The sequence below is a fragment of the Parasteatoda tepidariorum genome, chromosome X1 (genome assembly GCF_043381705.1).
Source record: "Parasteatoda tepidariorum isolate YZ-2023 chromosome X1, CAS_Ptep_4.0, whole genome shotgun sequence".
Classification (NCBI taxonomy): domain Eukaryota; kingdom Metazoa; phylum Arthropoda; class Arachnida; order Araneae; family Theridiidae; genus Parasteatoda; species Parasteatoda tepidariorum.
This window is the reverse complement of record NC_092214.1, coordinates 79139722-79153018: the sequence shown is the minus strand read 5'-3', so window position 1 is coordinate 79153018 and position 13297 is coordinate 79139722. Positions and strand designations below refer to the sequence as shown.

General features: G+C 30.1%; 1 protein-coding gene across 2 annotated transcripts in view; it reads right to left on the bottom strand.

Annotated features, from left to right (window-relative positions):
• LOC107452560 (protein-lysine N-trimethyltransferase SMYD5) overlaps positions 1 to 13297 on the bottom strand; it is a 126377-nt gene that overhangs the window by 50964 nt on the left and 62116 nt on the right. For both annotated transcript variants that reach the window (XM_043050579.2, XM_016069052.4), the window contains exons 7-9: positions 12626 to 12696; positions 10744 to 10850; positions 563 to 619 (exon numbers count right to left, since the gene is read on the bottom strand). In XM_043050579.2, coding sequence (XP_042906513.1) covers positions 563 to 619; positions 10744 to 10850; positions 12626 to 12696 — 235 coding nt within the window. The remainder of the gene's footprint in view (positions 1 to 562; positions 620 to 10743; positions 10851 to 12625; positions 12697 to 13297) is intronic.

The following is a 13297-nucleotide window of genomic DNA, read 5'->3' as shown; positions in this document are numbered from 1 at the left end:
TAAAAATGTTCACATTTTAATAGTAACTAAAACTAGATTCTAGAGCATTTTTTGATAGATTTGAGAGTGATACCAGAAACCGGTAAATGCTAAAATATTAAACAGATATTACAATTTTTTTTAAAAATATTAAAAATCAAAATGATAAATGTCTGAAAAATTTGTCATAAAGACAATCACTTTGCTATATGAAAAACATGTTGAATGTTACTTCACACTGCGATAAAAAGTTTCGTTATAAAGTGGAATTTGCTGAAGGAAGACTTATGCTCTAGGTCTAATAAAGAAATATTCCTTTTCAAGCAGGAGTTCGCTTTTCGTTGATTGTGAAAAGTGAATGCTCATGGTGCTTTTAAAAAATTCAACAACTCTAGAAGATTTAAATTTTGAATACAAAATTATAATTCTTATTTTTTTCAAATTCTGAAGAAATTGAAAGATAGCAGAGACATTAAGAACAGAAAAAAGACAGACAAGCAAGTAATATGAAATGATTACAAAATTTAATCTTTACTATCATAAATCAAAAAGTTAAAAAAATGTGACATAAAAAAAGACTTACATGCACTTTGTAAAGGATAAAGACCCGATCCTTCATTATTTAGGAATGGTCCAGTTTCTGAAAAAAGGAAATTAAATTATCAAAGAATAAGCAGTCAACCATTAAATGTATTCATAGGTATAATAAAGTGGGTAAACAAAATACGTTGGTACCCAGTTGAGCTTGATTAGCATCTTTACCATTTCCTTTCCTAGTACTCACCAGAACGATACCCATTTTTTCATCCCACATAGTCCCTTTGTTCTAAACTATGTTTCAAAAGTAAAGTAAAAATTTTGGTCTAAAAGTGTTATCAATTGTAATGGCATATTATGTAAATACGAAATATTTCCCATATAATTGAATATCAATATAGAAATAGGTTTAAAAAATACTGCATTGAAGTAAAAATATTTTGCAAAGAAATAGATAAAAAAGAAAGAACAAAACTGGCGTTTTTACAATTTTAAAGCATCCATTACAATTATTTAAAGAACCTGATCATGCTTTATCTGTTTACTGCCTGTTATAGTAGTTTCTCAAATACCTTGCAAGGCTCACACACAAAAAGAAAACATTAAGAACTGAACTAATTAATCTAGTACATGTCAACTATGTTTTTGCCAATTTAATTTTCCTAATAAAAATTCAGCATACAGGCAAAAGCAATGAATAAATAAAATAATTAAAAAAAATGGCAGAACACTCGTTAAAAAGGTTGTTTATTTAATATTTAAAATTTTGTATAAGGCATATTGAAATGAACAAATTAATTGAAAAAATAACAAATTGACATTTCTGCACACAAATCGTGTCTATCTGTATCACGGAACACTGTCATTAAGCAATTAGGATGTTTTAGCCAATCTCAACCACTTGTTTTCAGTTTATCAATGTAAAAAAGAATTTAAAACCACTTAAAACAATTTAAAAACATTATTAATAAACTGATAAAGCTATTCTTCGAAGAGCTATATTTTTTCTAAAGCTATAGTAAGAAAAACTGCTAAAGCTAAAATTTAAAACGAAATGTGTTGTGATGTCAACCAACGTCACCTTCCGTCATCACTACGAGTCAACGACGACAGCCTGTAGTTTCTGAATAGCGGCGCTGCCTTACCTTTCCAGAGAGTATATATACCCATTCCTAATAGATGTTCATCGCTAACCTTGTTACGTGCTGTAGCATGTTATTGTTATGTTATGTTTTATAGTTTTATTAAACTTATACCTTTGCTATCATGTGTCTTGATTGGATACCACCAAGAATATCTCACAACACAATACGTGGCGACGAGAAGGGATCGTATTCCACTGATCCTATTTCACGAAAATTGGAATTCGACCACACGGCATGACGAAATTCAACTGCAATTGGATTTTTTGTGAAGATGCAATTGGATATCAACTGGATTTCTGTGGAGAAGATTGCCCGCCATGAGTTGTTCAGGAGATTCAATACCGGTATTATTTAATACTTCCGGTAGGTGTTTTAAATGCGTTTTTCTATTTGCTATATTTTCGTCTGGCTTAAGTTAAATTTCATACTAAGATGGCGACGGTAGGCTCTATTCAGGAATTTGACACTTCAAAACCAAATTCATTCGAGTTATATGCTGATCAAATTACTTACTTCTTGGAGGCTAATTCTATCGAAGATGATAGTAAAAAGCGTGTGACTCTTTTAGCTGTTTGTGGAATTAAAACTTTGTCTATAATTCGGACTTTAGTTTTGCCTAAAGAAGTTACAGAATTTAAATTTCAAGAATTAATTAAACTTTTAAAAGAACATTTTTGTCCTAAATCTTCAGAAATATTTCGACGTTTCAAGTTTCATAAAAGATTTCAATCAAAGTTAGAATCTGTGAATGCTTACGTTACTGAGTTAAGAAAGCTGGCCGAAGATTGTAATTTCGGAGAAACTTTGTCAGAACGTTTACGAGATCAATTAGTCTGCGGTATTCGTGATGAAGAGGTTCAAAGAAGATTGTTGGCTGAATCCAAATTAACTCTTGAAAATGCCATTTCTGTTGCAGTAGCATCTGAGGTTGCGGCTTCCCAATCAAAGCATATTCATACCCAAAATTCTTCTTATTCTGAGAATTCGGATGTAGTTGATTTTGTACGTGGTAGGAACAATAGAAATAATGCGCGATTTAGTAAACTAAATTCTAATGTTTCAGGTAGTAGCAAATCGCAAATTCAAAATTCTAAAGTGTGTTTCGGTTGCGGTGGTAAACATGAACGTTCAACGTGCAAATTCAAAAATGCAATATGCCATTCTTGTGGTCTTAAGGGTCACATTGTAAAAGTTTGTCGGAAGAAAAATAAATTTGAAAAACAGCGTGCAAATGAAATAGAAGTTCAACAGAAATATTTGAATGTTTTAAGTTCTCAATCTCCGTTTAAGAAAAACGTTATTGTTGAGGTTGATAAGGAAAAATTAGAAATGGAAATTGATTCGGGTTCATATTATTCGATTATTTCTTTGCAAACGTTGAATAAAGTTTTCCGTTCTAAGAAACCCGCGATCGAAAAAACTTTAATTAAACTGCGCGACTTTTCTAAAAATGGGATTTCACTAGCTGGCGTATGTAAGGTTCAAGTTGTGCATAACCTTTTCAAATCTAAGTTAGAATTGTTAATTTCAAATAATCACTGTACGAATATTTTGGGGTATTCTTGGTTTGAACCTTTAGGAATTTCAATAACAGGAGTAAACGAAATTAGAACTGGAATTATCGAAAAAGTTCTTAAAAATTACGATGATATTTTTGATAACAAATTGGGTTCGTATACGGGTAATCCAGTATCGCTTCCTATAAATTCGGATATGGCGCCTGTTAGATGTAAAGCAAGAAGCGTGCCTTTGGCAATGAGGCCCAAAATTGAAGCCGCCCTAGCAAAACTTCAAAGTGAAGGAGTTATTGAGGAAATTTCAAATCCAAAATGGTCAACACCGGTTGTTCCAGTGATTAAACCGTCAGGTGAAGTACGTTTGTGCGGTGATTATAAAATCACGTTAAACAAAGCAATGAACGCACATCCTTATCCAATTCCCGCGGTAAATCATCTTCTTTCTAATCTTAAAGGAGGAGGTTATTATGCTAAGATAGATTTGGCTCAAGCATATTTACAATTACCGGTTGATGATGCTTCCGCTGAAGCTCAGACTATCATCACGCATAAGGGTGCGTATAAGGTAAAAAGACTTCAATTCGGAATTAACGTAGCCCCAGGAATATTTCAAAATTTAATCGAAGATTTGTTTCGAAATTTAGAAGGGGTTGTTCCATATTTTGATGATGTACTCGTCAGAAGAAGTTCGGAAGAAGAGTTAGCCGCTCGTTTGGAACAAGTACTAGATCGTTTGAGAAAAGCGGGACTTAAAGCAAACGGGAGCAAATGCTTATTTGGGGTAACGGAAGTAGATTTTTTGGGCTACCGTATCGATGCGAAGGGTATCCACCCCTCCAAAAGTAAAGTAGAAGCGATTCATGCTTTTCCGGTACCTAAAAATAAAGTTCAGTTACAAGCGTTTTTGGGTTTGATAAACTTTTATAATAGTTTTCTAAAGGGCAAAGCTACGAAAGCTGAAGTATTACATAGGCTTCTAGATAGGGATTCAGTGTGGAAATGGTCTAAAGTCCACGATGAAGCTTTTCGATATTTAAAAGAATTGTTCAGTTCCGAAGCGGTTTTGGTTCCGTTCGATGAAAAATTACCGATAACTTTAGCTTGCGATGCATCTCCGTTTGGCGTAGGAGCTGTCTTAAGTCATGTTCTTGAAAATGGTTGCGAAGCACCAATAGCTTTCGCATCGCGTACGCTCGCGTCGACAGAAAGAAATTACACGCAAATGGACAAAGAGGCGTTGGCAATTGTGTTCGGTATAAAAAAAATTTCATCATTTTGTTTATGGACATAAATTCACTATTATAACTGATCATCAGCCTCTGCTAGGAATTTTTTCAAGAAATAAGCCTACTAAAGAAATTTTGTCTCCGCGTATGCTGAGATGGTCTTTAATACTTAATGCATATGAGTATACTCTAATTCATAGACCAGGGAAAAAGATTCAAAACGCAGATTCTTTAAGTAGACTCCCAAGAGAGACTGATAAATTTGAGGTTCCCGCTCCTTTAGAGGTATTGTTTACCGAGGACTTACAAGATCCTCCGCTTCAGGCAGCAGAAATAGCAAAATTAACATTGCGTGATCCAATTTTGTCAAGAGTACTAAATTGGGTTTTGAGAGGATGGCCAAATGAAAAACCAGATAAAAAATTTCAGACTTTTTTTTCGAAACGTAACAAACTTTCAACCCATCGAAATTGCTTGTTATGGGGTAATAGAGTAGTTATTCCAGTGTGTGGAAAATCACGTGTTCTCCAGGCTCTACATCTGGGACACCCAGGGATCGAAAGAATGAAAGCTCTCGCACGTTCATACGTGAGGTGGCCAGGCATGGATCACAACATAGAAGTGCATGTTCAAAGATGCCAGGAATGTCAACAGACATGCCATGCCCCTCCTAAAGCTCCAGTGCATCCATGGGAGATTCCAGAGAAACCTTGGTCCCGTCTTCATATAGATTTTGCAGGTCCATTCCAGGGTCAAGAATTTCTCATCATAGTAGATGCTATGTCAAAGTGGATAGAAGTGCGTCATATGACTTCCACGTCTGCTTCTGCAACAGTCGACGTCCTACGAGAAATCTTTGCTACCCATGGGATACCTGAAGTCATCGTTTCCGATAACGGAGGTCAGTTTCGAGCATCGGATTACCAGATTTTCTTAGAGAGGAATCTCGTCCGAAGGGTCATGATAGCACCAAGACGTCCGTCCGGAATTGGTCAGGCTGAAAGAACAGTCCAGACCGTCAAAGATGCCCTAAGACACATTGTGAAGGGAAATTGGAGGAAGAGGCTTGCCAAGTTCCTTCTTCAACAACATTGTACTCCCACCACCACAACAGGTGCTAGTCCTGCGGAACTGTTGATGGGGAGGAAGCTAAGAACCGTCTTAGATAGACTCCATCCAGATCTGACGGCTGAGAGGAAGTTGAGACAGGAGCACGATGCGTATAGAAAAAATGGTAGTTCTCTTCCAAGATCGTTCAGTGCCGACGATCCAGTCTTTGTGAGAAACTATGGACATGGTCCAAAGTGGTCTTCAGCAACGATAATTAAACCTACAGGTCCAGTTTCCTACCAGGCTGTGACTACAGAAGGCGAGGTAGTTAAACGTCATGTGGATCAAATGCGGAAACGTATTCCTGATCCGTTGACTGTTTCGTCCGACCCTAGTATATCATCTCCACCAGCAACGAGTGTTCCAGACTTCCAGAAACTTGAGGCCCAGACATACCATCGTCAGGCCAACCAGGTTCAAAGCCTTTGTTCTATCCTAGGGCAAAGGGGTGTTGTGATGTCAACCGACGTCACCTTCCGTCATCACTACGAGTCAACGACGACAGCCTGTAGTTTCTGAATAGCGGCGCTGCCTTACCTTTCCAGAGAGTATATATACCCATTCCTAATAGATGTTCATCGCTAACCTTGTTACGTGCTGTAAGCATGTTATTGTTATGCTATGTATTTATTGTTATGTTATGTTATTGTTTATTGTTATGCTATGTATTTATTAAACTTATACCTTTGTTATCATGTGTCTTGATTGGATACCACCAAGAATATCTCACAACACAACACTTGTTTTCAGTTTATCAATGTAAAAAAGAATTTAAAACCACTTAAAACAATTTAAAAACATTATTAATAAACTGATAAAGCTATTCTTCGAAGAGCTATATTTTTTCTAAAGCTATAGTAAGAAAAACTGCTAAAGCTAAAATTTAAAACGAAATGATATTCTTGTAACGGTATTTTTGAATTTCTAAAAACTGAGAAGTAATACATAATATAAATGTATTCTTAGGAGAGAAAAATATGGTAATTGTTCATAGTCCTTTAAAAATAATAAAAAGGTAGAGGAAACAACCAAAAACGGCTGCAACTAAAAGACAGAAAATATCTCCCATGCATAAAAATTATGCTAGATGAATGAAAATTGTAGCACACAATGCACTGTGTAATAAACTGATACACGAAACATAAAACAGAGGGTGCTATAGTTACATTAAAAAATATATTTAAATGTTTATTGAAAAAATGTATAATTTACCTACAAGAAATGCATAGTACACAATAACAGAAAGTGACATATTTTCTATTCTAATCCAATAATTTCAATTAAAATTTGAAAAAATGTTTCTTTTTAAATCAGATCATCAATATGAAGCTCGGAAATACTAAATCATGTTTATGGTTACAATTATTTTCTGCTCAATGCTTACAGTCAAGATGTTTGAAGCTATGCTATAAATCAATTCGGTTCAATTTTCTTCATGGAAGTGAAAATAATGTTTAATATTCAATACTATCAAGAAAAATAAACTAAAAAAAATTCGTTAAACATTCAACTGCACAAAAGCAAATAAAAAGTAAGTTATTTTTGCAAAATATTAAAATGATCATCAAGTATCCAATAAATACATAAAAATTAAATTTTAGTAATATGCAGAAAAAGCTGGGAAATTAAACTTATTAAGGTACTTAGGGTCTTTTTAACCAAACAGTAAGTAAAATTGCATAATCTATTTTTATAACAATTTATGAAGGTTAAGATGATTTCTTATTACACTTAATTTAATGAAAACTGCTATAATTAAAAATAAATGAAAGGTCAATTTTAGTATTATTAATTAAAAAAACATATAATAAACAAATTTGGAAAAGCATAAAGATGCATATTCTTTTTCAACCCACATAAATGAGCCCTAGTTTGAATAACAAATTTTTTGAGGGATTTTACAGTTCCATTTTAATTTTAAACAATAATAAATATTAATAAAAATATAATCTAACTATTATCTGAATTTCATTTTATAAGAAATATGAAAATGCAGAAATAGTACATTTCAAAATATTCCAAAATGATAAATGCCATGTTTCCTGATGCAAAGATCAACAAAGCAACACACAAATTTATAAAAATCCTTAAAATATATAACAAAACAGATTGAATCTTTGCCTCATCATTGAATTGGGTATGGTTCCTAAACTGGAATTCAAATACATAGTTGAATATGAAAAGAATAAAAAAAACAATGCCTACTTTTATGAAATGATTGGTTGGAAATAAACTTACGGTTGAAGTAAAACTATCTGAAAAATTTGGTTAACTACATAAGCGTAAGGCTTGTATATAACAGGAGTTGTTTTTCTATTTATTACAAGGCTTATTTTAGCTAAATTAGTCATAATTTCTTTATTATATTTCCTGAAATAAGAGAGGAAACTATGACTAACTGGGTTCTAAAATCAAAGTAAAACTAACGATTATTATTTTCTTTAACATTATATTTAAAATTCACAAATTCAAAGCTTGCCAATATTTTTTTCAAGTTTTATAGTCTGAGCGCTGTTTAACAGCATCTGTGAGATAACAAATAAACAATCTTGTGCTGTTAAGGATCTCTGTACTGATCAACATAAGTGAAACATTCATGCATATGCTTATACATGCTTACCTGTTTTTCGAAATTTTCTTAAGACTTAATCATAAAAAACTACTATCTTACAAAGAATGAAACTGAAATAACAGAAAAAAAACTTATAAGAATGAATATAAAAATAATAAGTAAAGCAATATGTGCAATAAAAAGACAAAGTGCATTTTACTAACACATTCAATAAGTGTTAGTAAAATTGTAATAGAAACATAAAATAATAAACTAAACACATATAAGAGCATGCATATAAAACTATTATCAATCATAAAGCAATGCAAAAGTAAGAATTAATTTACACTTTGCTAAATATAGTAGAACTTTTGACACATGCACATTGCAATAAATATTTATAAATTAAAAAAAATAATATAAAATATCCTTGAATACTGTCATTGAAATTAAAACTTCACAAGAAATAGAAGAATTGTTATGTGTTCTTTTCCAGTATATTTCTGCTTAGATTAATTCAGCTGAAAACAATATTTTTTATAACATTATTAAACTCTACTGACATAAAAAAAAAAGAAGAAATTACTGTATATCCTATAAGTTGGCTTCCTATTTTTTTGTATGTTGGGTGTGTATGTTTACTGCTAAAAAAATATGAAATTATAAAAGTAAAAAAATTATTAAGTCAATAAAATTTTCTTATGTCACATTGTTCTCACTGGATATGATGCGTTTGCCTTCAAATAAAGACGCCATAAGGCACCAAGTCAAATTTAGATGCATTATTAAATGCTTTAAGGTTGCCAGTTAATCAAGAGAAAAATACTTAAAAAAAAGAGGAAATATTCGCACTGCTCCAATAAACACCATGCGTCAAATGATACATAAAGGGTGGCAAAAATGTGGATTCAAATCTTATTGCAAAATCTTTTAAAAAGGGTGGAATCTTAAATTCACTAGTAGATGAAGCTGAAGGCAATTTTTTGTGGGACCCAGTAGATGAGGATGATGCTGAATATATTTGAGAATAAGATCTGTATGATGATACTGCTAACATTATTGAATCTAACAGAGATGATGTTCAGGAATTTTTAAATCTATAGCTTTAAGGTACGTTTTAAAATTTTTCATAGTGTAGTATTTTTTGACACCCTCTTGAAAAATTATCTTAACTTTTTTTTTTCTTTCTGAATGTAATTTAAAGTATTGCTTCTAAAAAAACCTTTATATGTAAAGAAAATATGGCAAGAGACAATGCAAAATTAGTTGTATATAGCACAGTAAAAATAGTTTTTGAAATGTGCAAATTGATATAGAGTTATTTATATCTATCTCGATGTTCACAATGCATCAGTATTTCATGATCAACAAAACTCTGACCTTATTATTGTTGTATAAGCTGACCCTCAAATTTTCGTTAAGTTTCAGTGGTTTGAAAAGTAAACTTACACATCAGGATATACAATATAAATTATTTTACAACATACTTGCTTTCTGAAAGTCAAAAATTAAAACTTTTAAGTATTTATTTACAATTTCAAAGCAAACTGTCTAAACTAAACTGCTGAATTATAGCAAAATTTTATAATATGCGAATAAATCAACAAACAATTATTTTTAATCAACCTCTATTTTTATTTATAATTAGTTTCAAAAAACTTATAAATGCATCATGTTCCCCTTTTAATATTATTTTTTAATGATTATTACTTTCATACTAACTTAAAATTTGATAGAATTAAAAGGAATGATGTAATTCAATATCTTTTAATAAACATGACAAGAAAAAACTTAAGCATTAACTAAATTTTCACAAGTAAAATGTGTTTATAGAACATTAGCTTATGTTGTAATACAGCAGAGAAACAATTATCTAAAACATTCGGTAATTACTGCTAGCTGATTCCAAGAACCATCCAGATAGCTAATATTTCTGGTTTTTTGGTTTGCATCAGCCAAAAAATAAAAAATACCTGCATGTCTATCATAAGAAACATTGTGATGCTGTGATTTGTGACTATTCTGAAATATAAAAAAAAATTGAAATAATGAAAAAAATATTATTAACAATTAGTATTTTCTTTTATGTAAGATTTAAAAAAACAATTTTTTTCAATAAAATTAACTTAGAGGTATGAAATACATCTCAATTAAATAATTTTTATAAAAAGAAGTTTTATTATTTCATTTGTTATATTTAAGCAAAACTTCAGTTTTCAGATACTTTTTTGAATGAAGATCAGAATTTATGCTTTTAAAAAATTTATACTAAAAGCACATAAAATTAACAAAGTGCCATAATTGTTTACAATTTCTAAATAATTGGAAAAGAACTTTGAACTCCCATAATTATATTAAAGGGATATTTTTGCTACTTTGTAAAGTGTTTCAAAGGAAAATCAACAATATAATACAATATAAATGTTTCAAAAAGTAAAATTCTGAAATTTGAAAAAAGTATTTGAAATTAGTTATAAAAAAATTAAGCAAAACTACTAAAACTTATGGTTGGCTTGCATCAGTTTAGATCAAGTCATTTTTTTAGATATTTAATAATTCAGATACAAGACACAATGAGTTAAATATGTGAAAGCCCCAATTCATAAAAAAATATTTTAAACAAACCATTTATATAAATAATGATAGTGAAATTATAAAAAATAATAATTGTAAAATACCATTTTCTATTTTCTTATAAAGATCATGGATAAATGAATTTAATTTTTCTTTTTCATCTTGAGCTAAATCTAAAGCATCACAATTCTTCACCCATACACCAAATGCACTAAAATAAAGAATAAAATTGTAAATATACAACTTTAGAGAATACAGTACTAAATACTGAATCATTATTCAGAGGTGTAGCTAGAGGAAAGAAACTGGGCATCTTTTTCCAGATGCAACATCAAGAGAGATTGAATTACATATTCTCTATAAATTACAAAATAAAATGTTTTGCCTTCTTAAAGTACCAATGATATTTTCCTTAGTACACACTTTGAATAAAACTATTTAAAACTATCCTAATACTTAATGAAAATTAAAATAGAATTTTAATTATCTATTTTCATAATATTCATGTTATTTTTATTTTCATAAATATTGTATAGAAATTCAGCTGATACTATATTAATTCAGTTGATACTATATAATTAATTCAGTTGATACTATATTAAGTGGATATCACCGTATTTTAATTTAAAATAATAATTAAAAAAAACACAATAACAAGTAACACGATAAATAAATTTTTGCAAAAAAAAATATTTTTGATTAATCGAGTTTTAAAAATGAAGGCAAAACTTTTTTGAATTGTTAAATTAAGTTTAGAGATACAGTATAACCTGACAAGCTCACTATCTTTGTAACTTAACCACCTGTCTAAGTTGACCTCTATTATTAAGAACCAAATTAATTCTATACGGTAAAAGAGATCAAATTTTTGTTACCTGACCACCTGTCTATCTCGCATGTTAACACTAAAATAAGTTACATTTGTCTAGGGGGCTAATGAATACAATTCTAAACCATTCATAAGTGGACCAGACACAGAACTTTTTTAAAATATTTTCTAAACCATTATATTTAGTGTTAAAATTTCACTGAATTAGTCAAATAGCGAGTGAACCTAAAGACTGTCAGAAAGCAAACCTAAACCTCTATGTGAGTTCACCATACATTTAACTACAGAGGGATTTTGCAACAAACAGTTTATTAAAAATGATGAAATAAATTTTAAAATGCTGAAACAAGTACAGGTTCAGTATCAGTTTTCGAATAGATATATGTACTTCATTGATATTTTAAGAAATTATTTATAATAAATAACTAAAAGAGTATGCATATTTGCTTCTTTTTTAAATTTTATTTGAACTAATGAGTTTAATATGACGTTTAACAAATTGTAGTTCATTTTGTAATTAATCCTATTTCATAATATACATTGGGTATTTGTTAAATTAAAATTTTAAAGTCTGAAAATTCAATTACATTTATCCTAATTTTGATAGTGGTTCATAAACAGTGCATTATGCATTTGGCATAACAAAAAACACAAATCATATAGCATAAGGTTTAGGGGTCTTGGAGGCCATGTGGTGATAAATCATTTGCCATTCATACAACCAACAAACTGCTTATAAACCCCAGATGACAAATTACGCAGCAAGAACTTAGAGAAAGCATTTAGAAGCCAGTAACAGCGTGCAACTAAATTTAGTTACAAATAAATTGTTATCGCTAACGACATTCATAGAGTTGAAGTTTTTTTTCTAAATTAACAAAAGAATATAAAACTTTAAATTAAAAAAAAAATAAAGTTAAAAATAAATTTTGTGTTTATTTTAGCAGCCTAAACATTTAATATAATAAACATAATGAAAGAAATTTTAATCAAGTTTTTTATTGAATGCATTGAATTAATTATAATTAAAATTGACAAAACGTAACTTCAACAAAATATAGTTAAGTTAAATTAAACATAAACTTTATCAGTGGGTGCTAGTTTTAAATCTAAACATTTTAAAACACAGAGGAATAATCAAAACATAAAAAGCATACCTAGTCCCTATACCTTGTCCATTGGTACCAACTAAAGCAATTAATGATCTAAAGCCATCAATGGTAAACCACTGAAAATATATATTAAATACGAAAGAATTGACATCAAATTTTAAATAAAATTTCAGACATTTAAAATCAGATTTATTCATAATGAAAAGGTTTAAAAAAACAAGACAAACTGCCACAAATATAAATCACAAAATCTTTATTTTAAAAACTATTTTCAATCAGTTAATAAAATTTCTTACCAAGTCTTTAAATAATGTGCAATTTTTAGTGGGTAGAGTATGTACAGTGTATAAAAAAAAAGTGAACATCCAAAATATCTTTTGATTTAATGAATGAAGAGTTAGGGCCAAATTTCAAAAATGATAACAAATTAGAGTTGATGATAGTTATGAAATCAGACAAAAGCAGACTTTCTTTGATTACACCTTTTTTTACTGAAAGATTTAGATTTTTGACCTTCAAAATGTGAAAGGCAGCCACAATCTAGAAAAAATGGTCTCTAAAAGTTATGTAGATGAGCATTCAAAAGTCTGGACCCTTAATATTAATTTTACTTTTTGTGTATTTCTCCATATCTTGAGAATTTTTATAAGATTCCAAAAATAATTCCGTAAAAAAAGTTTTTCATATTATTTATTACTGTCTTATGTAACAGTCAAA